The sequence below is a fragment of the Seriola dumerili genome, unplaced genomic scaffold, assembly GCF_002260705.1.
Source record: "Seriola dumerili isolate Sdu_G_001 unplaced genomic scaffold, Sdu_1.0 BDQW01000091.1, whole genome shotgun sequence".
NCBI classification, from domain to species: Eukaryota; Metazoa; Chordata; class Actinopteri; order Carangiformes; family Carangidae; genus Seriola; species Seriola dumerili.
The window spans coordinates 4,000,405-4,025,559 of record NW_019174346.1 but is presented as its reverse complement, the minus strand read 5'-3'; the positions used below and the strand labels follow the sequence as shown (position 1 = coordinate 4,025,559).

At 42.2% G+C, this 25,155-nt stretch overlaps 1 protein-coding gene across 2 annotated transcripts in view; it reads right to left on the bottom strand.

Moving 5' to 3' along the window:
- Positions 1–3,912: 3,912 nt before the first annotated feature.
- Positions 3,913–25,155, bottom strand: part of vmp1 (vacuole membrane protein 1) — a 59,363-nt gene continuing 38,120 nt past the window's right edge. Inside the window, exons 10-12 of one of the 2 annotated variants that reach the window (XM_022745905.1) lie at positions 21,876–21,937; positions 5,958–6,060; positions 4,470–4,700 (exon numbers count right to left, since the gene is read on the bottom strand). In XM_022745905.1, coding sequence (XP_022601626.1) covers positions 4,557–4,700; positions 5,958–6,060; positions 21,876–21,937 — 309 coding nt within the window. In that variant the 3' untranslated portion in view covers positions 4,470–4,556. Of the gene's footprint in view, positions 4,701–5,957; positions 6,061–21,875; positions 21,938–25,155 lie in introns of both variants that reach the window. The other variant, XM_022745906.1, reaches the window with a different exon arrangement.

Sequence of the window (25,155 nt, the reverse complement as noted above, 5' to 3'; positions counted from 1 at the left end):
AACTATGAAAATTTAAATATTTTTCATCTCAAAAGTTTAACTACTGGACATGAGAAGTCTGCTACTTCACTGACACGTCCTTTCTCAGTGAAGTGTAAACGTATATGTGCTCGTTCAAATTTCACATAACACTTGTGTATTTCGTATATTCGGTCCACAACTGGTTTCACATCCTCAGCTCAGATTTAAGGAGGCGGACTTTAAAATATTTTCATGAGATAACGTGTAAATATTATTCTCCAGTGGCTATTCAAATGTTTGATACTCATTGTTTCAGTATTTTAATTATGACAAACTGTGGTCATTTTGCCGCTAAGACAGTTTTCAATCATTTTCTTTCTAAAAAAAAAATTAAAACCTCAGCTACTTTACATCCATTTGATACGACATAGTATGATACTGGATCGTGGGTAATCTTGTGTGGCTGACTCATTGATGGTAACTTTCCTTTGCTGAGCACCGTTCCCTGTATCGCTCGGTCTGTCTGCTCACTCCACTGTGGTCTGATATGACCCCCTGACTGCTACTTACAAAAACAAAGGACTTAATGTGATTTTGAATGAAAAAAGGAAAGAAAAAAATCCACATGGTCAGCATAATTTAATGAGACAGAGTGTGAAAGGAACTAAGTGGATAACCAAATGCAGAGTGGGCTTGTGGGTGGGTGGTGGATGAAGTCAGTGATATTTCAGCATCCCTCGGTGGTTAGCCTGCTGACAGGGAGGGGAAAAAAACTGGAGAGTGAGAGACAGTGAGGGAGGTGGTGTGTGTGTGGGGGGTGAGTGGGTGGGACGGCCGCTGTGCCAGAAATTAAACCGGCACCACCGGATTCAACTGTAGTATATGTACAGCATATGGAGAGATAAGAGAGAGAAAGAAGGGAAGGACAAAAGCAGTGCCATTATCTGAATATCAGTCCCCCAGCCTGTTTGGACAGGCAGGATTTGCATGTTGGGTTTTCAGTCGGAGCCCCTGGCCAGGGTGGGGTAGAGTGGGGTGGGGCGGGTGGAAATAGTCATCTTCGTGGTGTTCTGGGTGTGGCTGCTCTGGGAACAGGACTTCTCTCAACAGGGGTCTCTCAGCACAGGTCACACATCTGACCTCAGGACACAAGATCACGCTGCGTTCACGCACCAATGTCAGGTTCATAACCACAAAGAACAAAATACCTGCGACGCCAACAGAAACTACTGTAGTGTTTGTACAGTGTTTGATATGTGACGTGTGTGTGAGACTAAACCAACAAAACTCGATTTTAATTATCTCATAATTTTATAATAAATTATTTCATAGCGAGTTACTTATATTTAGGTCATAGAAAACATATTGTATAAGAACCTTTTTTTTTTTCAAATGGTAGAATGACTTTGCAAGAAAATACATTATTCATCAAATTATGTTTCACATTACTATCGTTTACTGACACTAGCACAAATACTATTTTAAGGTAGCTGTATTTAAATACGGCTTCAATTAGCCACAAGAGCATAAGTGTAGCTATAATTCACAACTCACAGCAAAGGATTAATGTGGAATCTGAAATGGAGCTGATGTCAGTATGGAGAGCGCAAATCAGTAATGTGATAACCGTTTGGATGTGAAACACTAGACGGGGAAATCGGAGTTGTGATGGACTCAGTATCCTCCTTGTCCCTCTTTCTCGGCTGACATGTGAGATTCTTTGGAGGCCTGTGGGTCAACACTGGCCCAGTGTGGGCAAGACTTATCACATAATGAACAGAACACCAATCCTCTTTTTAAGAGACTTTATTTATAGTGAAAGCAGAAAAAAAAACAGTGCGTAGACATTTAAAATAACCCAGTTACAGACATCTATTAGACAAGAAATACAGGCACTTACTTACACATAGAAATATAAACAGAATTTCTAGACAAACATGCACACACATTCAGACAGGCATGCCAAAAGGGGGCTCCCTTATGGAACAGGACATCCTGAAACTGCCAAGAAAAACACTCTCTAAGCCAGCGAGCCATTCCAGTGTTATCCAATGATTTTGCTTTTATGACCAGGAAAAAGTTTTACACTTTTGCTCTATTCTAGAAAAAAAGAAGAAGAAGAAGAATCTAAAATAAAACTGAGGCTTTGCGGCAAAAGTATCCACTGGTCAAGCAATGATTTTCAGCTTTGTATAATTACCAATTTGTGGCCCTTAGAAAAACACCCCCTCAAGAGAGTTGTTCCAATAAAATGCAGCCTCCTACAAAAAAAAGTGCGTATTGAGCAACAGAAGAAAGTTCTTAGTAAAAAGAGAAGAGGGAAGTGTAAAAGGGAAGGGGAGAGCTGGGTGAGCACTGTGTGTACCATACTAGGACTGGGTGTCACAATGTGATGTGTTGCAATAAGGTGTGTACTGTCTGGATTCTCTGGAAATTCAAGAGGACAGAGCCAACTTGCAAGCACACACACACACACACACACACACACACACACACACACACACACACACATATATATACAGAAGTACACTATTGACATCACTACATCTGCATTTGCAAACATGTGAAAACACAGTTCCCCACATAAAACCACATAAAAACCCTCACAGACGTCAGCATGGAGGAAATAAACAATAGACCCATGTCTCCGACGTTTCACAAGCGGTTGGGATAAAGGGAAGTGACATCGCAGCACACACCTCTAAATGGGAACTGATGCTAACTGAGACAATGACAGTAACAGAAGGAGGACAAAACAGGATGCTGGTCAGATGAAAGAGCCCGAAATGTCAGACAGCCTACAGACTGTTGTCGCCTTGCAATCTTAACAGCCAACACCAGTCTGATAAGCTATCTGACAGGCCGAGAGAGTGACGGACATGCCTGAGACGAATGCATGTACAGAAACGACAACAATGAAAAAAAGAAAGAAAAAAAAAAAAGAAGAAAAAAAAAAAAAAAAAGAATCCTAATCCTACTTACCGTGACAGGAGAAAAGAGGAGATGTGAATGTTCTGACTAGAGCTGGTGCAGAGCGCAGGGTTCAGCTCGCTCAACAGTACCCCTCTGTTTTGAATCTACTCGAGTGATTCGTCTCCTGGCTCCGTGACTAGGGCAGTGCAACGAGTTCATTCGAAGGTTCAGCTGAGGTAACGGCACAGACGCTTTTCACTGTGCGCTTGAGGGTTTTTTTTTTCCCCCTCCTGCTTGTGCCTGCTCTAGCGCCCACTGCGCTCAGTCCAGCGTAGCACAGCAGCGGTACAGAGAGGGAGAAGAAAATAGCACATTTCACTGGCAATTATGGAAAAAAAGAAGGTACTGCATATATTGAGAGCCAGCTGACGTTATCCAGCGAACAAAAAAAGGGGCAAGAAAAACCAGCGAGTTTTGTTTTAGAAGCTGCTCATGTAATGTCAAACATGAGCTTTCTGTCCTCAAAAAGGATAAAAAAAAAAAAAAAGCTCAGTGGCAAGTGAAGACAAAGAAAAACACTTACCACGACACAGACTGTCTCTTAGTTAAAGAGAACAGCTACGATCTGCCACACTAAGACTTCCAGGCAGAGTCCTGCTCTATTAGTGGAGCACAATCTACTCTAATCCATAAAAGATAAAGAGAGAGCAACAAATGTGGCAGCCACGCAAACGCAACCTACTATCTCTGTCTCGCTCTCTGTCTCTCTCACTCACTCACACACACACACACACACACACAGTCGTAGATCTGATTCAGTATATGGCTGCATCTGGTAAAGTAGCCCCAGGCTGACTCATGTGCTCTCTTCCTGGAAGCAGAACAATAAGGGCAGACAAAGGGACCAGCAGGGTGATTCATGGCCGATTTCTCATTTCTCATCCAAAACTACCAAAATCAGCTTTACTACACACACGACACTGACGCACACAACTTACTTACTTCTTCACAATATGTAGAAATGAGGTGACTCTGAAGAGGACACAATTATTTACAGTCTATTTACTTGTCTTATCTAACCACAACCCAATACTGCACGGCAACTCTTAATAAATACAGAATATCTTATCATTAAACTTGTAAATATAAATTATAAATAAAGAGATTATTGGACAAATATCGTGCTGGTTTTACAGAACACTCACCACTTAATCAAAAGTAACCATCCTAGCTTATTCAAATAAAGTGAATTCAAGTGAGTTTATGGAGACATAAGTCTTGAAGGTTCCTCTAGTGGAGCGAACAGTGCAGCTTAAGGCCTCACTGAGGAGAATTATTACCAGCAGTTTCTTCTCACGTGCTCTGGAGCTGCTAAAAGCACCAACTGGGACACTTTAACAACACAACAGCTTAAAGACACTCATACGTAACCCAACAAGCACCTACCTTACACACAACAATCGCGGAAATCACTACCAAATGCAAAGCCTTAAAAAGCAAGTAAATGGGAGTCCAAGTTCAACATCAACATGTTGCTACAATAACAAGAGAGAAACCAGATGGGGGCAGATATATTGCTTCAGATAATGGCGTGGTATCAGCCAGGAGGCAGAGCGGACATGAAGAAAGGAGCGGTGGTAGCTTCTGAAGTTGATGCTTTGCCGTGATCGCAAAGCTGGCCTTCACTCCGTCTTGTCCTCCGAGTGCTTCTCCTGCTGCTTGCGCTTGGCATAGCTCTGGGCCATAGAGTTGACAATGGAGCAGACAAAGAAGCATACCATGATGACCACAACCTTCTCAAAGAGCCACGACAGCCAGTTCTCCTCCTGCCAGGAACCACAGAAAGAACAGAGAGAGAGAGAGAGAGAGAGAGAGAGAGAGAGAGAGAGAGAGAGAGAGAAGACAGAGAGAGAGAGAGAGAGAGAAGAGCTTGGTCAGAAAACTGAGGGCCACCCCCTCCCCTTCACCCCACACCCTACTCTCCCCTCTGCTTCTGATGCTGTAGGCTAGGTGGGGATCCAGCTCCATGTGCTGGACAGATAGAGATCAGGGGTAATAAAACACGCGGCAGCCCCCACCGTCCTCCCTCCAAACGCCCCCACTGACCCCAGCCTGCAGCCTGCCTCCACCAAGTTAAATTGGCTTGCTTCTCTCCTGTAACTGCAGGAGGCTCAAGTTACAAGAAAAAAGGAACATTGTTCTAGAAATGCCTTAATCTGTCCTTGTGCAACTCAAAGTCTATCCTTTTTTTCTTCTCCCTCCTAGTAAGCGCATAAAAAAAGAAAAATCGCTTTCAATGAATCACTTAAAGCAAAGAGAGAAAGAGGGAGTGAGGAACAGAGAGGAGCGAAAAAAGCTTTGAAAGAGAAATAGGCTACAGCTACAACTGGCTCTTTTTGTTCTAGACAGGGGGGTTTTGATGGATTGTCACTGGCGGAGGGGGGGCCCCCGCCCCGGTCTACAGTCAGTGCTGGGTTCAGGCGGAGCACTGAGTGCAAGTGTGTGTGTGTGTGTGAGAGACACACAGGGGAGTGACTACATTCACACACACACTCCCAATTGGTAAGAAGGAGCATGAGTCAGCACGCCCCGCGCTACAGTAGTACAGTTCAATACAGCGAGTGGAGCCAGACCCCACACTGGCCCCTCTCCTCCTCCCCTCTTTCTCCTCCCTCCCCTCCAGCCCGCCCAGTGCAGCGCTATCCTACACTGTCACCCTGGCCCTAAACAAGCCTCTGTAACCTAATGTATCTCTACAGGTTATAGCCAAATCTACAACATCAACACTTCTCTCATAAACATTAAATCATGTTTTAAAAATATAAAAGAAACTGATTAAAAATCTGAGGTGAAAGCAGAAGGTGCAGGTAAAGAGGGTGGAAACAGAATTAATTGTGCTCATGAGAGAAAATGGGTCAGTGATATAAAGGACGGCTCAGATAAAGAGAAGAAAGGGACACAAAAAAAAAAGTGGAGGGAGAAGGAGTGAAAGAGGCAAAAGTAAGGGGGCCGCATTCTTTTCTTGGCGCGCACACGTGAATGAATAGAGGCTGTGAACTGGGGACTGAGGCCCCTGTACTTACAGTTGGGATCCCCTCTCCGGCACGATGGTGCAGCTTGGCCTTCTGGGCCTCCAAGTACTCCCTGAAGGGCTTCTGCAGTGCCGCACCCAGCAGTGGAACAGCTCTGCCTCCACCAACACAGAGAGAGGGTGGGTGGTGGTGGTGGTGGTGGTGGTGGGGGGGAGGAAAAGGAGGGAAAAGAGGGAGGGAAGGAAGAAGAGAGAAAAAGAGAGGAGGGGAGGGGAGGGTGAGGAGGGGGGGGCATGGAGGAAGAACGGGAGAGGGAGGGGTGAGGGTGGTGGGGGGCACAAATCACGTCACATCATTGTTACTCACCAGCCCAAGGGCAGCAACAAAGGGAGGCATGCTGTCCTATCTCCTGTACTGTGTCGGTCTCCCCTGCTTCCTCTCTCCGAGAAGAGAGAAAGACGGAGAGAGCAACGAGTGCGATCCCTTCACTGTTCATCATCCCCACAAACACCCACACACACACATCCACACACACACACACACACACACATACACACACAAACACATACAGGAAAAAAAAAAAAAAGTACAGACTGTACCACAGCCGCAGAAAACAGTGCTGCTCAAAAATAAACGTAAAAAGAAAAATTAAATTAAAAAAAAAAAGAAAAAAAAAAAAAAGAATAAAAGCAGAAATAAAGTTGGCTGGTCCTCATACGGCAGCCGCTGCATCAGTAGTCACCCACATTCTCCCGCTCTGCTCTGCTCTGCTCTGCTCTCCTCTCTCACACCCATACTCGGCTTCCTCTCCCTCTCACACACACACACACACATCGGTGAACTCGTTCAACTCCCCTGCAGTGCCTCCTCTGCCGCTGCAGCGAGGAGAAATGAATGACTTCTCAGAACTCTCACATTTATCACAGGCGGTTCCTGTAAGAACTGGTTTCAGCCAATTAATGAGGAAGTGAGTCGTACCCAAGCTGTGTCATCACTGGCTGAGACCTGGGGGGGATGGCCCACAGGGGGAGGGTGCTCCTGTAAGACGGCCCATATTAGGAAACCCTTTACAAGATTTAGCCACCAACTACAAGCACACTACTGAACCCCCCCCCCCCCCTTCCCCAACTCCCTCCCCCCTCCTCTCTTACACACACACACACACACTCAAAGAAAAAAAAAAAGAAAAAGACGCGAGAGACTGCAGAGAATGCCCTAGAATAGCGAATCAGTGGCCCATCCCTGGGCTGGAGTTAGTGATTAATCACTAAACAAATACATACTAAAGACCTTCACTTATTCTCTTTTGTGGCTGTACACAGTCAATTACATCCCCTCAGCTATTGTTTCAAAGCATTCTCTGTGCTCCACTTTTACGTCTTTTGTTCGTGTTGGTGAGGCATCATCAAAGCTCAGAGACACATCAAGAGATTTTGGGGCAGGTTTGCGTGGGCAGCCATGTCACATACGGTTGAGTTTAGAGTTGATAACTTTCTCTGAAGGAGGCAAGTCATTTCCGTCCCTCCCCACCTCCACACACACAGATACATGTGCACACACCTATGTTGTGGCGAGGAAAAAAAAACACATTGTGTTAAACGATTGAGTTTACAACAAGGAAGCCTTTAAGTAATGATTAACTTTGTACCAGGTAATGATATCTTACATGTGAAAGGCCGACAGGAAGTGTGACAGATGGATCACGCTTTAAATTACACAATAGAAATGGTCAGTGACACACAGTATCAAAAATCAAGCTAGGATTTTTTTTTTTTTGGAGGGAAACAACGCCTCTACTATTCCCATCCCCCACTTCACAAAATTCCTCTCATCTGCACACCTCAGAAACTTACCAAACTAATTTAAAATACATAACCTGAATTCAAAAGCCGAATGCCGGTTTGCACGTGAAGAAGGAATATTTGAAAACACTTGAGAAACACTCCAGTTCAGCAGATAAAAGTGAACAGGCAAGAACAAAGAGTGAGGGAAACTGTTTTCAGAAATGGCGGGCAAATCATCTCCTACACGATGAGCAATACTGAGTCATGAGCCTGGGCAAATCCACCAACAAAGAAGCTCAAAGCTAGCAGTCTAAAACACGTTTTTAATGCCTCACAGTCAGGACTGTGTCGTGGTCTTTCCATTAAAGAAACTGATGATTTTGTGCTTTTTGGGATTATATTTTCACTTTCTGCAGAACATGTTGTGAAACTGTTGGATTTGAAAATTTCTACTGTAAGTGTGTTTATACTTTACCCTTCAGAACCTGTGCTGAGCATCTTTCTGTGTGTGTGAGGGAAGTTCAGAAGATTATATGTATTAGTCTGAGGTAAAATTTACTTTCTGCTAGCTGGAATTAAATGAGAAATTTGTGTAGCTTGTGAATGCATGAAATATATGTGATAAATAGTGTTGTGTTGTACAGAAACTGTTGTAAAAGTTGATCTCAGTTTTCAGTCAAAGTTTGGAAATTTAAAAGAGTAATTTCTGAGTTGAACTTGTAAGGACGGGAACAGCTAGAAGCTGCAATTTATAACAACCATAAGATGTAATTTGGCAAACAACAAGCCTGAACTATTTACTCAGCAGCTACTGAACAAACTTTAACAACTGGTTTGTTAAAATCCTCTCAGTGAGAGTAAAAGAAAACTCCTCACTTGTATCTTTTTTTACCAAGTGAAGCTCTGAAACTCTGTGGCCTTCAGAAACAGGGAAATAAATCAGTTTGCACAAAACTATTAATAGCACTTTTTAAAAAGTCAGACTTTTCACTCTTAAAGCTCTTGACAAATTTCTATATAAACTATAAAGGCTTGTTTATAACAAAAAGTGATAAAGCTTCAATTTACGGAAAACATTATTTGATAAAAATCACTACAATAGTCCCGTAGAACAACATGTATATTAGTTCTAATGATTTAATTTAATGTATGAAATGCAACTACTACTCATGATGAAATTAAAGATTATAGATTCATGTGTCCAATTTTATTTAATCAGCCGAACAGCTGTAACACAAATGTGGCTAAAATAACATTCAATTTATAGTTTTTGTCTTCAGTTTTTCTTGTTGTCTAATGTGGCAGCAAAGGAGAGGAAGCAACAATGAGTTTTACATGAATTATTGCTGTGAAGAATTAAAATGAGAAATTCCTATGTGTTTGGTATGATAATCTTCTTTTGTGTAGGTTTGTATCCAAAAATAGAAATGGACATAATAAATTTAAAGTCAAGCAGTTTATCTGAACATATCTATAAAATGTAACTCTTCTCAATTTCTTCCTTTAAAGAGAAAAAAAAATATGGGATAGTTAAAAAGGATAATAATAACAATACTGAAAAGTCTTAAAATTGAGGTTGTTTTACAACCATAAAACCCTGCATGTGTGGATCCTACTTTACAACTTTATAACAGTTGTTCTCCAATTGATTAAATTACTTCCAGAAGTTGAGCAAAAAGCTAAGGGGCTTCACTTACTTGGGTTATAAAAATGATTCCCAGTATATATATGTGACTAATTATCCCCACTGTAAGTATATCCTATATAACTGCAGGTATTCGTAAACATAAGCAGCGTGGCTGATAAATACTTTATGAATCAACATCAAATACGTGACATGTGGGCTTTGAAATATTAAGAGCAAATGATTGTAGCTCCATCAGGTGATTTTCATTTAGTCACTAAATTGAATCAATAAGTAAGAAAAAAATTATCAAATATTAGAGACCAAAAGTAAATCTCTCAGAGATTTATTAGAGGCAGCAAGGACACTTTTATTTCTTAATGAATCAGATGTAATGAACAATAGAAACTAAGTGGATGTATAAAATGTTGTAACAAAGCTGTAAGAAAGGCATTTTAAAAAAATAAACAATATGTAGAAAAAGTTTCACATGACTGACTGTATGTGACGTGTGTGAAGAGGAGCTCAGCAGCTCAAACAGATGAGTTTACTTTTTATTGTTGAAGCAGGTAGAAAAGTGTTTTTGACCCTTCTGAATAAATGAGTTCAAACAAAACAGAGAACAAACAGAAAGTTGACTTGTATGATCCAACACACGTTCTTTGTTCAAAGGAAACACCACATCATCCAGGAATAAACTCAGAGTGTCCAAACAGAGTCTGATCAATATTTCAGAGCGTGACCAGCTCTCGTCCAGAGATAGAGGAGAAACCACAGCACCACTAACACTAACCTCTACGACAACATCACTTCTTCTATTTTTCCAAATCACACTCACTGTGGTCATTGACTACATCTGTGCAACATAAACATATGAACAAGAGAAAAGTGTTTGACAATTTGCATCAGTGTGTTAACTCAAATTCAACAATGCTGACTCTAAGTCAGTTTTTTAAATTAGGTGCATCAAACCAGTGAGGCACTAATTTCATTACGTGACCAGCTTTTCTGTGGTTGTGAGGGCAACTCCACATTTCTATAATAAATAAAAGGTAACATGTTTTGTATTTGCATGTGTTAGATCACAATGGTTGTTGCTGGGCTGCAGATTATAGGTACAAAACAGCATCCCCTGCTTCAAAAGTGCAACTTTAAAAATACAGCTAGAATCCAAATGAGGGAAAGAAATGTACCTCTGCTGGTAAATCTGTGATCATTCAAAAATAAATGAGTGTTGTAACATAACTTTCACCTCCAATTAATCTGCAACAAGCGGTGTATGAAACTGTGCCCTGACCCATGTTAACCAGGAAAAAGGGGTTAACTTGATCAATAATCAGTACAAAATGAGGAGGAGATAAAATCTGGCACAAATCTACATATGGAGGGAAACCCCCACATCTCCAGCTTCCTGCAGCCTGATTACTGCTGTGAAGGGTTAATTTGTGAGCGCCATCTCAGCCTCTCATTTTTTAATGAACTATCATTTCCTGCTGCTGTTCACGGAGTGCGGAGCGTGTTTAGGCGTCCTGTGATCGTTTTCATGAAAACTAAATTCCACAGGCCTTGAGTCAGAGGCGACCTTTGACCTGTCTGTCCCTTCTGACGGCTGCCACCTTCAATGGCACTTGAACAAATGTTCGTACACACTCTTGAAATTCACCATTTCTTGTTGTTTTAATGATAATGAAATGCTAAAGGTGCACACACACACACACACACACACACACAAGATCTCTCTCACACACACACACACACACACACACACATACGCATGCATGCCCTGACGTTCCAGGCAGGGGATGATAGAGAACAAGGGCTCACATGACAACCAAATCCTGTCCAGGTCCAACTGGTTACGACATCATCACAACAACTGGCTTAGGCAATCGCAAGTGTTACCCAATGCTCCACAGGGCCACAGTTCACACCTAACATAACAGCAGAGACACCGCAAGACGCACACGCACACTGTGGTTAGGCAGCGCTCCGGCCTGAGGTCCTGAAAGTCTGACCTCGACACCATCTCTGTGCAAAGCTCTGACGATCTGACTCATTTTTTATTTTTTTTTATCAGCTTCAGGCTTGATAAAATACTACTGCTCCATTGATTTTATGAAGTGTTGGAATAATGAGATAATGGAATCATGGGAGGAGGAGTGTGTTTCACGTTACTGTAAGGAAAATTTTGATTCACGTGCAAATGTTGTAAGGTAATATGTGTGCCTGTGTCTGTATGTGTGTGTGTGTGTGTGTGTGTGTGTGTGTGTGTGTGTGTGTGTGTGTGTGTCTGTTCCTCCTCCAGTTCAACCGGGCTTTTTCCCAGTGACTTCACCACTAAAGCATGGAGCCCACTCCTCTACGGAGATCCCCCTGCCCAGGGTGTTCATCACATCCCTGCTTCACAGCTATCTGTGTCAGCCAGTACACACACACACACACACACACACACACACACACATATACATACACACACATGTACACAGGCTCGGACACATGCTATCCTCTTGGGTGCCCGCAGTGTTGCCAGGAAATCAGGGGGCACCAATTATAGCAGCCTATTATTCCTCTCACTTCCCAGACAGCCACATAAAACAGCCCTCCGACCCTTACGACCCCCCAGGTTCAGGTCGGCATGCCCACACAGACCCTTTTGGTCTGGCTGTGGAGGTGTGTGCAGTTGCTGGGTCACTGGGTAACCAGGCCTGGACCCTTCCAATGGTGAGAAAGAGTTGTTCAATGAGTCAGACGTGAGTGGAAATACATCCAGACAAGTCACACTGCTACTTGTGGAGTGGCAGCGACAGGCAGGCTGGAAATAGAGGAGGTGGTGGAGGGAGAGAAGAAGAGCAGGAGGTGTTGGGCAATGCAGGTTACGCAGAGAGTCTCCATCCATCCTGTGATGTCATGTTCAGGGGAACGGCCGCTGTATGGGATCTATGGTGACACTGTTTTCTGTGGGACAATGTCTGCCCCTCTTTTCAAATGACCTGGCGATAACCACACCTACTGTATTTCTATGTGAATTGACATTTTATCAGTTTGAAATGCGAAACTTTGCAGACATAAAGCATAAAAGAGCATAAAATGTCGTACTGAATACATTACAACATTTTAAATAAAAGTGAAGGGAAGAAACACCCTACATGAGATGGCACATTAATGTCACGTGGAATAAATAATAACTTGAAGCCGCTTGACTGTCCCGTAAACACGATGTAGGTCACTACTCCAGCACAGCAGGTTAGCCAGTGAGCACAAAAGTGTACATGCGAGAGTTTTCCCGTATATAGTACACTGTGGGACTGTATGGAGTCTACATGGTTCATATATATACTGTGAGACGCTGCTCAGACAACCACATAGGTTACTACGTACCTGTCAAAAGCCACAACATGCTGTATGTCTTCCGCTTCAACCTCGTCATATAAGATCTATTCTAGCTGTTGTATAAGTTACAACAAATCAACAGGAGGAACTCTAAAGACAGGCACCAAGGTCAATCAAATATGTTTTCTCTAACAAAGTTTGTACATGAGAAAAGCAAAAAAAATAAATAAACAGCAAAATTACCTAAAGTGACTGAAGTTGTCTGATTTACATTCTGATAAGTTGTACATACAGTAAAGGCTTGCAAGTGTGTTTACATACTGTAGAGGTTGTGGTTAGAAGCCAGCGAAGGCGGACAAGTGAAAGTTTCTGGTGTCTGCACGGCAGGGTGCTACAGCATGTATGAATGTGCTGGAGCAACTCTGAAGAAATGTAGAAAATACAGCGCAAAACTAAATGCCACATTATTTCCCAATGAAGCAGCGATGTTGTGTGAATGTGATTTAGGATCCCACTGGAGTCTAGTAATAAATTGTGCTCGCAGTGGTGAATCTTTTGAAGTTGGACAAAATAAATAATAAGCTAATGATTTATGTGTCTAGTATAAAACAAATACAACACGGCCTCCTCATAATTAAGATTCATGGTTGCTCTTGTTTTCAGGATGAGGCCTAACGGATTATTCTCAACGGCACCAAACATATTTACTGCAGGAATCATCAAAAACAACCCTCCTCACTATCTCTGCCTCTTCATAACTTGTCGCTGTTGTGAATTGGGCTGATGGTGGACAATGTGTCTGTTTTGACTGAGGTGCGGCGGGGGCAGGGCGGGGAGGGAGAGTGGTCCGCATGGCTGCTCGGCTGCCCTGTGAGTCAGGGCCTGTCTGGGATGACTCCTCTCGCAGGACACAGATACAGACACACATACTCATGACAACTGGTCGTATTACAGAACACACTACGATGTTCATGGGATTTACTACACAATACACTACAGTGGATGACGATGATTAAGAGCTCAAGATCACGTTGTGTTCCCCTGATAAATGAGCCGCTCTAAAAATGAATCAATGCCATACTGTTTCCTAAAACAACATGCAACATGCCCGTTGATGAATAAATACATTAGTAATTTCATAGCTTTGGTCTGAGCATGTGTAGGAATTACTTGATGAGCGAGCAGTATGTGTGGTGAGTGTGAGACTGAAGACCAAAACAAATGAATCAGGGATGAATAAAGCAGGAAGTCCTGCGATACACACTGTGCCCGAGAGGCACATAATATGACACCGGACCTGGAAAACACATCTGACCTCTCCCTCTCTTTGTGTCTTTCCCTCTCTCTCACAAACACAAACACACACACACGCACACACACACACACGCGCACACACACACACACACACACACACACACACACACACACACACACACACTTACTCATTAAAGCTACAATTACATTCACATCTTTGTGCACCCCTTCACTGAAGGACTCAGTGTGCTGTTAAGCACAAAAATAGGCCTTTAGTACACAATCTGAACATAAGTCTTCTTGAGTGACTGAATATTATTGTAAATGGCAGAGGTAAGAGCTTTTGGCTCAGAGTCAAACCTCTCTCTACTGTTACTGCCTCTGTATTTCTGTCAGAGCTTGTGGGCCAAAGTAATCAGAATGGAAGTGGGGGAGATGAGAAAATGGACGTCCCACAGAGCTTCGCATTAAACTTAACGACGCTGTATAAAAAGAGAGCGGGCTGCGACCTGCCGCACCATCCCTCACCGCCACTGTCTTGCCCTGTTTGCCTCTGGTCCCGTCACCCTAAGTGAGGCCGTCTGACTGTGTTTAGGGCCAGAGGAGAGCGGGGCACGTCGTGGAAGGACTGATCAATGCCATCTTTGTCAAGGCGCGTCTCAGGTGACCAGAGCACCCAGTGACTAATAGGATCAGAAATACTCCCTTCCTGCAGATTGGGTTAACGGGAAGACTTTGCTCACACAACCCAAAGAGGGCTATTTATAGTAGCAGTGATGTGACCGAGGTGCAAATGGTTAAAGAAAAACATTTAGGATTTTTCATGAGTTGACTATTCTTCAACAAAATGACAGGCAGCAGTTCCAGCCTGTTGAGGAGAAACACATCACCGCAAGTAAAAGAACTTTAGCTAATAAGCTTCAGCACAGACTGAACTTCACTTCATTTGCCCTGCGTATTTTTTTACATAAAAAGATATTGATTGCACAACTAATGTCGTTCTCCCACGTTGTTATTGTTACTGTCATTCTCATTATATTACAGGTTACATGTGTACAGTTTTTCTTGCCCTGGTTGTGTGTTCTTTGTTGTGTATTTGTGTGTTTTTCTAATGTCTACTCTATGTGTCCTTTAAATTGCCCCCTGGGGACAAATAAAGTTTACTGAATGAATTGATTGATTCTTTGCCCCGTATTGGTGCAATCTGCTTCACTCAGACGCATGAGGTGAAAAAAAAAAAAATCCCTCCCTGACTTTCAACTTTTACAACACTGCACCGTTTACCTTCAACCCAGACAACCTTACATTTAGTATGAAACAAATCTAGTTTCTATATGAGCTGGGGGGGGGGGGGGGGGGTGTGTGAGACAGACTTTTCTCCTCACACTGCAGTCAACTTCACATACACACACACACACACACACACACACACACACACACATAAATAACTGCACCACTGTGAATACCAAGAATAGTTTGATTTGCATGGTTCTCATTTCACGTCTCAACTAACCCATGTTTAGTTGAGTCACTTCAGAATTTATGTCCATTAGAGTGTTTGGTGACCTGTAGGCTAACATAGGAATTTAAATAGATTAAATGAATTAAAATCATCTCTCTTTGTGACATAAAGGCTGTGTTGCTCTGTGTGTTTCTCCACAGCTTTTTTCACACACACACACACACACACACACACACACACACACACACACACACACACACACACACACACACACACACACACACCACACACACACACACACACACACCACACACACACACACACACACCACAGCTTTTGCATCCAGTTTGTTGTGTGATCTCTTCGCACATGCACAGAATCAAATCACAGAGAGAAACCAGATCGAACAGTGTAAATGCAGAGTAATTAGAAAGTCTGAGAAGTAATGCAACTCCGGCTCCGCTGATTGATTTATGCTTCCTCCAACAACAACTTCAGAGTGCCAGGTTAAGGTAAAACGCGACAGCTGGTTTGTTACAATGGCGTCAACACAGAACATGTAGATGTTGATTGTGTTGATTGTGATCTGGAAAGTTCCAGTATGATCCAGTCAGCATCTCAAACAACCCCCGGCTGCCCCGTCCTGACCTGTGACTCTCCACCAGCCTCCCTCTGAGTGGGGCCGCCTGCTGTGATCCTCTAATGCCAGCAGTCTTGTGAGGCAGGAACAGCCATCTGCAAGCCCATTGTGCTGATAATGGACTCCCACCTTAGGGATGGACTCACATGGAAATGGGTGCATTCTCATGAAGATGTGCCAGCCCCCCCCCATGGCCCCACCACACCGGTTTTATACTGGATAACCTTTTCAAGTCTTGACTCTTCCTCTCTGCATCTCAATCGTTTTTCCCCATGAGAGCCTGACAGTGATAATCCCTCCCTTGACATGCGAGTCTGAAGGATTTGTTAAAGTCAATACACGACATGGAGAGTGGCTGACTCAATCAAGATGATGGATTATTGGAACGGTCATTAAAAACACAGCTGTCAAGATACTAGGTGAAACTGTAATAGCGTCTCTCTCTTTTCCACATTCTCACAAACATAACCAGCATCATAACCCTGCCTCACACTTTGTGCTCTCCCAGACCTCTGCACAAACTAAACCTTGTCCCACAGACAAGGAGGAAACACACGGGGGGTCCTGCAGACGGTGAATCACCAGCACTTCAACGCCAAAGGCACCAAATGGCCCTCAGCTGTTCTCATAATTAGGAAGGACTTCTATTTTTTCCTGTTCACATATCATCACATACGAATAGTGGCTGAGAAAGTGGCACGAATCAGAGCAATTCAGCCTAAACACGGCGACTCACTGCAGATCAAACGAGGAGGCTCAGACTGCAAGTCAAACACAGGAAAGCTCCCCGCTCCACTGGGTGATTTTGAGCTTTTCCTGCTGTATATCACCACCTCACTGGCTGACAAAGCTCCAGCTGAGATAAGAGAAAGGAGGACAGGGAGAGTTGGGCACAGAAAAAGATGAATCTGTTGCTCTGCAGTTATATGGAGCATGGCAGAATTGGCTCGAACCATTCTCTGAAGTGCTTCCAGGGTTATTGACCTCACTTACACATTAAACTTGAGGAAAGTCAAAGGAAAGAAAATCTGCAGGTTGTGGGAAAAGGCAGGACTTTAGTCATAAATAAGTATCAAAGATCAATTTTTAGGTTTTTTCCCATGGTGTTAAATGTTCAGTGACAGGCCCAAAAAGAATGTGGGTGATTTCATGCAATACAAATGTTATAAAAAAAACAGAAGTACATTCATTTTCAAAAATGTTTATCAAATCTACAAACTCTAGTTTAAAAAGAAGGGAAGCCTGTGTAAGTTTTTTTTATGACAAAAAAACCCCCCCAAAAAACAGCATGAAACCTCTTGATATAACTACTTGAAATCAAAGTCTTGTTCAGTGTGAGTTAGCAGAATTTTCTCCTGACTTAAACAATGACTGTCCACTCGGTGGGTCTTGAAGAGGAGACATCTGTACATTAGTCACAGGATGTAAGAAACCTAACAAGTCTGATCAGACGCACAGCTCCAGCTGACCTGGTTATCAGTTCTTGTTATCAGCACAAAAGGCATCTGAAGAAGGGTTTATTGTGACTTTGTGGCAGTTCAAAGCAGAAGTATCTTTATTATTATCCTACCAGTGGTGACAGAAGGTTATAGATTTAACCTTAAATGCTTTGCACAGTGAGAAAACAAGAGAGAAACACGTCTGCTGTAAGAGAATCTGTTTCTACAACACACAGAGAACTAATACATCAAGTTGAAATGTCTGACACACAGTTTGTTTTTGTCCCAAACATACAGTAATTAAAAAAAAAAAAAAACTGTTGAAAAAGGAAGAACACTTCACTTGAATGAACAACTGTCAGGACAGAACTTATTTTTCCACTGAACCTTTTTTTTTTTTTTTTTTTAGTCCCAAAAGGAATATCAGAAGCTCATAAACGTATGATGGAAATTTTAAATCACTTAAGTTCAAGTTGTTCAAAAAAAAGAAGGTCCCTTTGCATCTTCTCTACATTTTATTTCCAGCTAATAAAAAAAAAAAAAAAAAAAAAAAAAAAAAAAAAGAAACTCTGGGGTTGCTCATTTTTGCTAACAGAGGTGATGAAAATGGCTGTTGACAGTTTTAAAGCCTCGTGATGTTTAAGCCTCGGATCCAAACCTCTCCTGTGAAACTCAAGTTCAGTAACACACTGTTTTCCATTTGTCATTCATAGAAAAACTTCTCTCTCTGATTTAAGCTGCTGGTGAATGTTTGAAAACTTCTAGAAGTATTCCTATAAAAGACTCATGTTTGGAATTAAGATAATTTATAAAATTAACTGAGTCAGACATGATATGACTTTATCATGATGCACAACAAAACACAGTATTTTTCTTAATGAAACTTAAAAAACGAGTTTGTGGACACTCCCTGTTCAGTGAGAAAGAACAGGAATATTAACCAAATATAACATTAACCAGATAATACTGCTGCACTGTACTGACAGTCACACTGCAGCATCCAGCCAGTAGTCCGTGTTTAAGTATTTTAATCTCTGATCTCATCAGCTTTCCATCGTGTCATCTATGTGCTACTCAAATATGCAGAGCTTGGATAAAGCAAAGAGGCACCCCTATAAACACACACACACACACACACACACACACACACACACACACACACACACACACACACATACACATACACACACACACACTTAATGTTCTTATGTGTTTTCACTACTATTGAAACTCTGGTCTTTTTCAAAAGTTAAAGGTCACTCGACATCAACATAATTCAGGGAATTCACCAGGTAAAAATGAGACTTGTTGAGCTTTGAACAAACAGCAGCTTTTCTTGGAGAAGTAGTGATGGACTCATTCAGAGAGATCGCTTTGTCAGAAAGCTGAAATATGATTTAAATTAAATAATTATCAACATTAATAAATTATATTAAAAAAAAGAAAATGACACAATATGATAATGGTTCAGTGTTTTTGTGAAAATTTTCAGTGTGAAATAATTTGAAATGTCATGGTCTTCAGTACAAACAAGTTCTGTAAGGCTTTACACTCTGAGAGGTTACTGACTTCTGAACTGTGTGTGTGTGTGTGTGTGCCAACTAGCTCACCTGACAAAGGCAAAAAACAGGAAATGAGTTGTGTAGTATTGTATTATGTCATGCCAGGGTGAAATCACCACGGCCAAAGTCCAACGGTTACTTTAGTCACCCACAAAGACAAATACTACTCCCTCAGTTTATAGAGATTAATCCAGAGGCAGGCAGACAAAACAAACCGAGTCTAAGTATTAAAATTCCACAATAAAGACACAATTTGTGTCTTTATTTTATCATCACGTAAAAACATTAAGTTCAAAGCAAATTTTATCATAGAAGCAAAAACAGCTGAAATGATAGCAAATGCTGCACATGCTTAAAACATTTCACAAAGACGGCACAGATGTTATAAAAGGATGAGACTGAACAACAAATCAGTCATTAGTGTAAGACCCTCCAAAAACAATCATCAAACCGTTTTTTTGCAGACGTGGCTTCATGTAATTGTTTCAGGAATCTGTTTATGCAGCATCAACAAATAAGAAATTCACTGAAATTTGTTTCTGTAAACTCCAATCCAATAAAAAAAAATATAAAAAAAAGACTTAATTAAGTTTTCACTGCAATTCCAAGAAAGGCCAGGTTTGAAATGCTTCAATTTCCAGATTTATTTTAAATATGAGTTGGTGGGAGGTAAAGTTTTGGAAAAGTCCTGCGGCTGAGGTGAGAAAAAAAAAATGTTGATGTGAAGGTTTGGTGGAACTGAATTTTGAGAACGAGGGTATTCAGAGGACAAATGTTTGAGTTTGTGTTTGTGGGTATGTGCGTGTGTGTGTGTGTGTGTGTGTGTGTGTGTGCAAAGGGTTTGTTTGTGTGTGTGTGTGTGTGTGTGTGTGTGTGTGCGTGTGTGTGCACATGCAACTGTGCATGTACAGAGTGGGTGGGTGCAACTGCAGGTGGATGAATTTTCGCAGGTGTAGAGGTAGGTGTAAATTTACTTTTAAGCACCTGCACAGTTGCGTCTGTCTGCACCTAAAGGGTTAAAATTGAAAGGATGTCACCCATTCATAAGGTGAAGTGTGATTGAGAGTGAGAGTGAGTGAGGCACAGAAAATGATAGGTGAGACGGTGGAAGGGCCTCAGCGAGGAAGGAAGCTGACGGTTGATAAGTTGTAATGAGGGAAACTTCCTTTAGAGAAGAAGCGGGCAGTGAGTCAGACTGAAACCTGTCAATAACCAATGATCTATCGCTTTGAGTCTAGTTCAATGAACTGTGACTGCAAGAGGGGACAGGCCTTTCAACAACCCGACTACCACACACACACACACACACACACACAGAAATATATATAATATGTATGTATATATAATATTTTAACTTTTGTGTAAAGCCTGTTTTATCTAAGCGTCATTCACCTCAATTAGAACATATTTTAATTTGTGGCATTAAAGTAGGATTAACAAACTATGTATAAAAAATTTGTATGTTGAGAAAAGAGCAACAACAGCTTATTTAATAACCGTCTTTGAGTTTATGTCTTTTCAGAATTCATTTTAGAAACAAAGCAAACACGCAAAAACGACAACATGGCAAGGAAGAGAGCTGATGCAATCTCATCGCCTGATTTCAGCAAGTGTGTGTCTGCGTGAGAGAGAGATACCAAGAGTTCATGAGTATGAATGTCTCTCTCTGTGTGTGTGTGTGTGTGTGTGTGTGTGTGTGCGTGTGTGTGTGTGTATAATAAATGGCACTCCCACCAGCAGGTGTGTTGAGGGCAGTTTCCAGCTGCAGCCTGGGGCATCTCTACAAGGACACCCATCGTGGCACCCATCAGCACCCACACCCAACACCAAGGTTCTCTTAACTTCCATTACATCTAGCCCTTATTTTGAAAAGCCCAGCGGCTGTATATAAAAGTGTGTGTATGTGTGTGTAGGTGTGATTCTTATAATTTTACATTTTGATTTGCATCTTTCTTTAAAAGGTTTCACTGGTTTTTAAACTTTTAAAAACCAGTCTGTGTCTGTTGGCTTCATGAACAAAAAGTCATGTCTCTCAGTCTGACAGAACAACTTCATGCAGTTGGTATATTCACACTGGGCCTCCAAAAATACTGACACACATAAATTTGCTTTGTGAAATCTTTCCCAATTTCTCGTTCCTTCCAAGAGGTTCCAGGCTAATAAACACTAGCATATCCTGCCTGAGACGCCTGACACCTGACAGGCCTTATTTTATCAAAAAGATAAAAGGTTGCATCGCAGAGATCAATCTCTAGAGACCCAGAAGCAGCCCTCTCTTTTGGCTTGAGCTCCCTATGAAATCAGGTACGTAGGTAATAACCCACTATGACCGTTCATCATCAAGAGATAAAACAGAGGAGGAGGTTTCTGTGATAGACAAGAGTTCATCCTGTCCTGTGCAGCAGCCAGAACATGTTCATGCCCATAGTCATCCAGTGGAAAAATCCAAGCCATTAATCACCATGTCGGCTATTACGGCAGAGTAAGGAGCCAAAAGGGGAACAAAATGTGACAAAACCTTTGTCTCAGGGTCCACGCAAAGTATTTCAAACAGGATAGAGCAACAAGTCATCTTTCCAAAATCACCATGTTTAATTCAAATCAACAACTGAGTGTGTGTGACCTTCATCACAGTCATGAAGGAGGAGGAGGAGGAGGCAGATTTCACACAAAGGCATATAAATTACCTGAATGCACCGTGACCACCCAAAAGATCCCTCAACCGTCAAATTCTGCATTAACTCTTTCATGTGTGGTAGCTGCATTTTTACATTACTTTTTACTGTGCAAACACACACACACACACAAACACAAACACAAACACACACACTCACACCCACACCCACACCCACACACCCGTTGAGCTTTACTCACCCGATGAGGGAGACCATCTGCTCCACTATGTGCCTGCTGAAGGTGACGATCACAAACAGTTTCTGTATGACAAAGAAACACACAGAGAAAGATCGAGTCAGTCACTGAACCATGAGGTCACTGCTGGGGAGCAGAACAAGGCAGTGTGTGCATCATAGTTTGATCAGTAATTCCTTAACTCCCCCTCACACATATACACACACACAAACACAAACACACACACACACACACACACACACACACACACACACACACACACACACACATCCTTCCCATCATGCTCAAAGCCCATGCCTTGCACCACCAAGATGGTTTGGTCTAAAGGCAGCCATGAAGACGCCCTTTTGTCAAGGAGGGCAAGAAATAAAAGGCCTGTGCTCTATGACACACCACCAACAAAGTGCAACAGGTCAGCATAATCACACTGTCTGTCATCTGAAGTGTGTGTGTGTGTGTGTGTGTGTGTGTGTGTGTGTGTGTGTGTGTGTAAAGGATGCATGGATAGAGGAGTGGAGGAATCAAAGGAGATGTGTCATTGCTTCACAGGGGTTCTGGATGTCGGCTCCTGTCTGGTCTGATTCCTGCTTAGTCACCAGGCCAGAAAGGACAGACGGGCGAATGGCAGCCATTCTGGCTCATATCAGCCCTGCGTCCTCCCGCAGAGGAGCAGGAACAGGCAACCGCTAACTGACCAGATATTTCAAAGTCCTTCACTTGCCCTCTTGAGTTGTTGTAAGTTACTGTATTCTTATAAACAAACATGTGTTTTGGACACTAAAAATGTGGTTTGATCCAGTAACATCTAGGTTGCCTTCAACATGCCATTAGAAAGGCTTAACCCAACAGAGCGTTTGGCGGGTCCATCATTACAAACTCATGTTGTGCAGAAAAGGATTGTTCAAACCCACAGAACCTAATTTTAAATTCTAGTCCAGATCCCAAGGTTTCCAAAGATACTAAATATATGTTCCCCAATTACAGGGAAAAGTGTATAAAATGATACACAAGACATCTAGAATTTTCCATTTTGTGTAATGATGGAGCCATAAAAATGTCATGTTAGATTTGAATATTTCACTCAATGTAAATGTTTTAGCTTCAATTAGGTGCTGGAGGCACATACAGAATATATTGTATATCATGTGGAAATGTTTTATCTTGGCTGGGCTGCAAGTGGTTAAAATCATATTACATTGATGTTAATGTAATTTTATATTGACCCACAACCATTACCATATTTCAGGATGCTTTTGTAAAAGCTAAATGGAGCTGATCAACCTTGACTTGGACCTTGACAAGCTATTGAGACTATATTAATGATATATTACTGTATATTATTGAGGTTTTAAAAGCTGCAAACTGCTCTGATTGGTAGGATTTTAGCAGCTGGTTTTATAATAAATCCACTTTGAACTAAACGTGTTTAACTTCATGATTAACTAAAGATATAAACTGTGTCTTCACATGAATTTCCCCTAGGGGATGAATAAAGTATCTCTCTGTCTATCTTGTGGAATATTAATATTTTTTTGCAACACATTTTACAAACAATGAAGGTGTAGAATCAGTAAAATTACAGAAAGTATAGAGAGTGTAAATTATTATACTGTAAGTGGACAAATGTGAATTAGACATCACTTTTAAATGGTTACACTGCAGATAAGTCTGCACCAGGACGCCTCAATGTCACTTTTAATTTCATTAAAATTGTGACGGGCTCCTTTGATCAGTGCTTTGTTACAGTGTCCATTGTCAGGTTATGTAACAGGTCACCCGTGTGTTGTCATTTTGGTTGTGTTTTAATTTGGGTGGGTGTTAATCCTCAGGACGACACTGAGAGTTAAACAGAATGAATGACGGACTCGCAGTCAAAATGTTGGCAATGTCACAAAAATAACAAACCTTTGGCGTCAAATCTGCAACTATAAAAAAAGACTGACATTTGCAATCGTACTATTTCTGAGCCTCATGCAAAATTAACATGAGGCCGTGCTGTAAGTAAATCCCGTCAGGGCAAACTTCAACCTCGACTTCAGTGACAGGTTTCGGAGCACTGCACTTAAAGCTTGATTTTATGAACCAATTGATCCGTCATCCCACGGAGAGGAGGAAGGGACAGCAAGATGGCCGACACAGGAAAGCTGACTAAGATGCCTTAAATGTGTCTGCTCGGAAACTGATGGTGACACGGTCTTGACTCGCTGATTTCAATTTACTGACAATGCTGATGAGAGCTACGCACATCACAGGCAGACATAAACACATTGACAAGGGAGGGCATGACATCAGTAGGTTACAGAAAAGGACCAATTACTATCAAGAACCACAAGCTGCACTGAGTGGGTGAACAGTAAAATGGAAGTGAGAGCATCCTGCTTTAAATGTTGTGTTTTTGCAGCTCTTACGCTCCATAAATGCAGATTCTTGGTCAAAGGGGAAATAACAATACCAATCATCATGTTTCACTGTCGCCACATGAAAGTCTACTTTCTCTGCCACACCTCACAGCTCTTCTGTCCTCAGCAAAAGCACCTCTCTCAAGGGCCTGAAATGTGTATTTCCACCCATCATCCTCAAGTGACCTGCTGCGTCACAAAGCAGCTGACGTTGACCGTTCAGCAGCGCACATTCAGGCGCTCCAGAGGCTTAATGAGCATAAAAGGCGGAAGCAGTGCAGAATAAAGAAGCCTCTCCTTGGAGACTGGTGAGAACACACCTGAAGCACAGGTACAAACGCAGATCAAAAACACGCTTTGAAGCACTGAGGCCGCTCCGAGTTTTACGCCCACAGACACACACACACACACACACACACACACACACACACACACACACACACACACACACACACACACACACACACACACACACACACACACACACACACACAAGCACACACAAGCACACACACACACACGTATACAAACACAAGCTTCAAAATCCCCTTTTGTTCCCTCTTGGCCCATGAGGGAGAACGTCACCTGCTCTCCGCTGCACTTTCCTCTCATACTTCTTGTTTTCTGCTCTCACACTGTAAACTACTGAATCATTTGCATCAGAAGCAAAAAAAAAAAAAACCTGAGCTTGAAGAAAATTAAACCAAGCAGCTTCAGGAGAGATTGGGGCCCCCCAGACATGCCGGAGAGTCGGGTGAAGTCTTTCTTTTCCGTGAGACAGGGAGGGACACACCTCTGTCAGTGGGGGCCCCTGGGACCCCTGGGCGTAATCTGGTCCTGTGTGTGTGATTCTGTCTGCCATGCCTGCAACCCCCCCCCCCCCC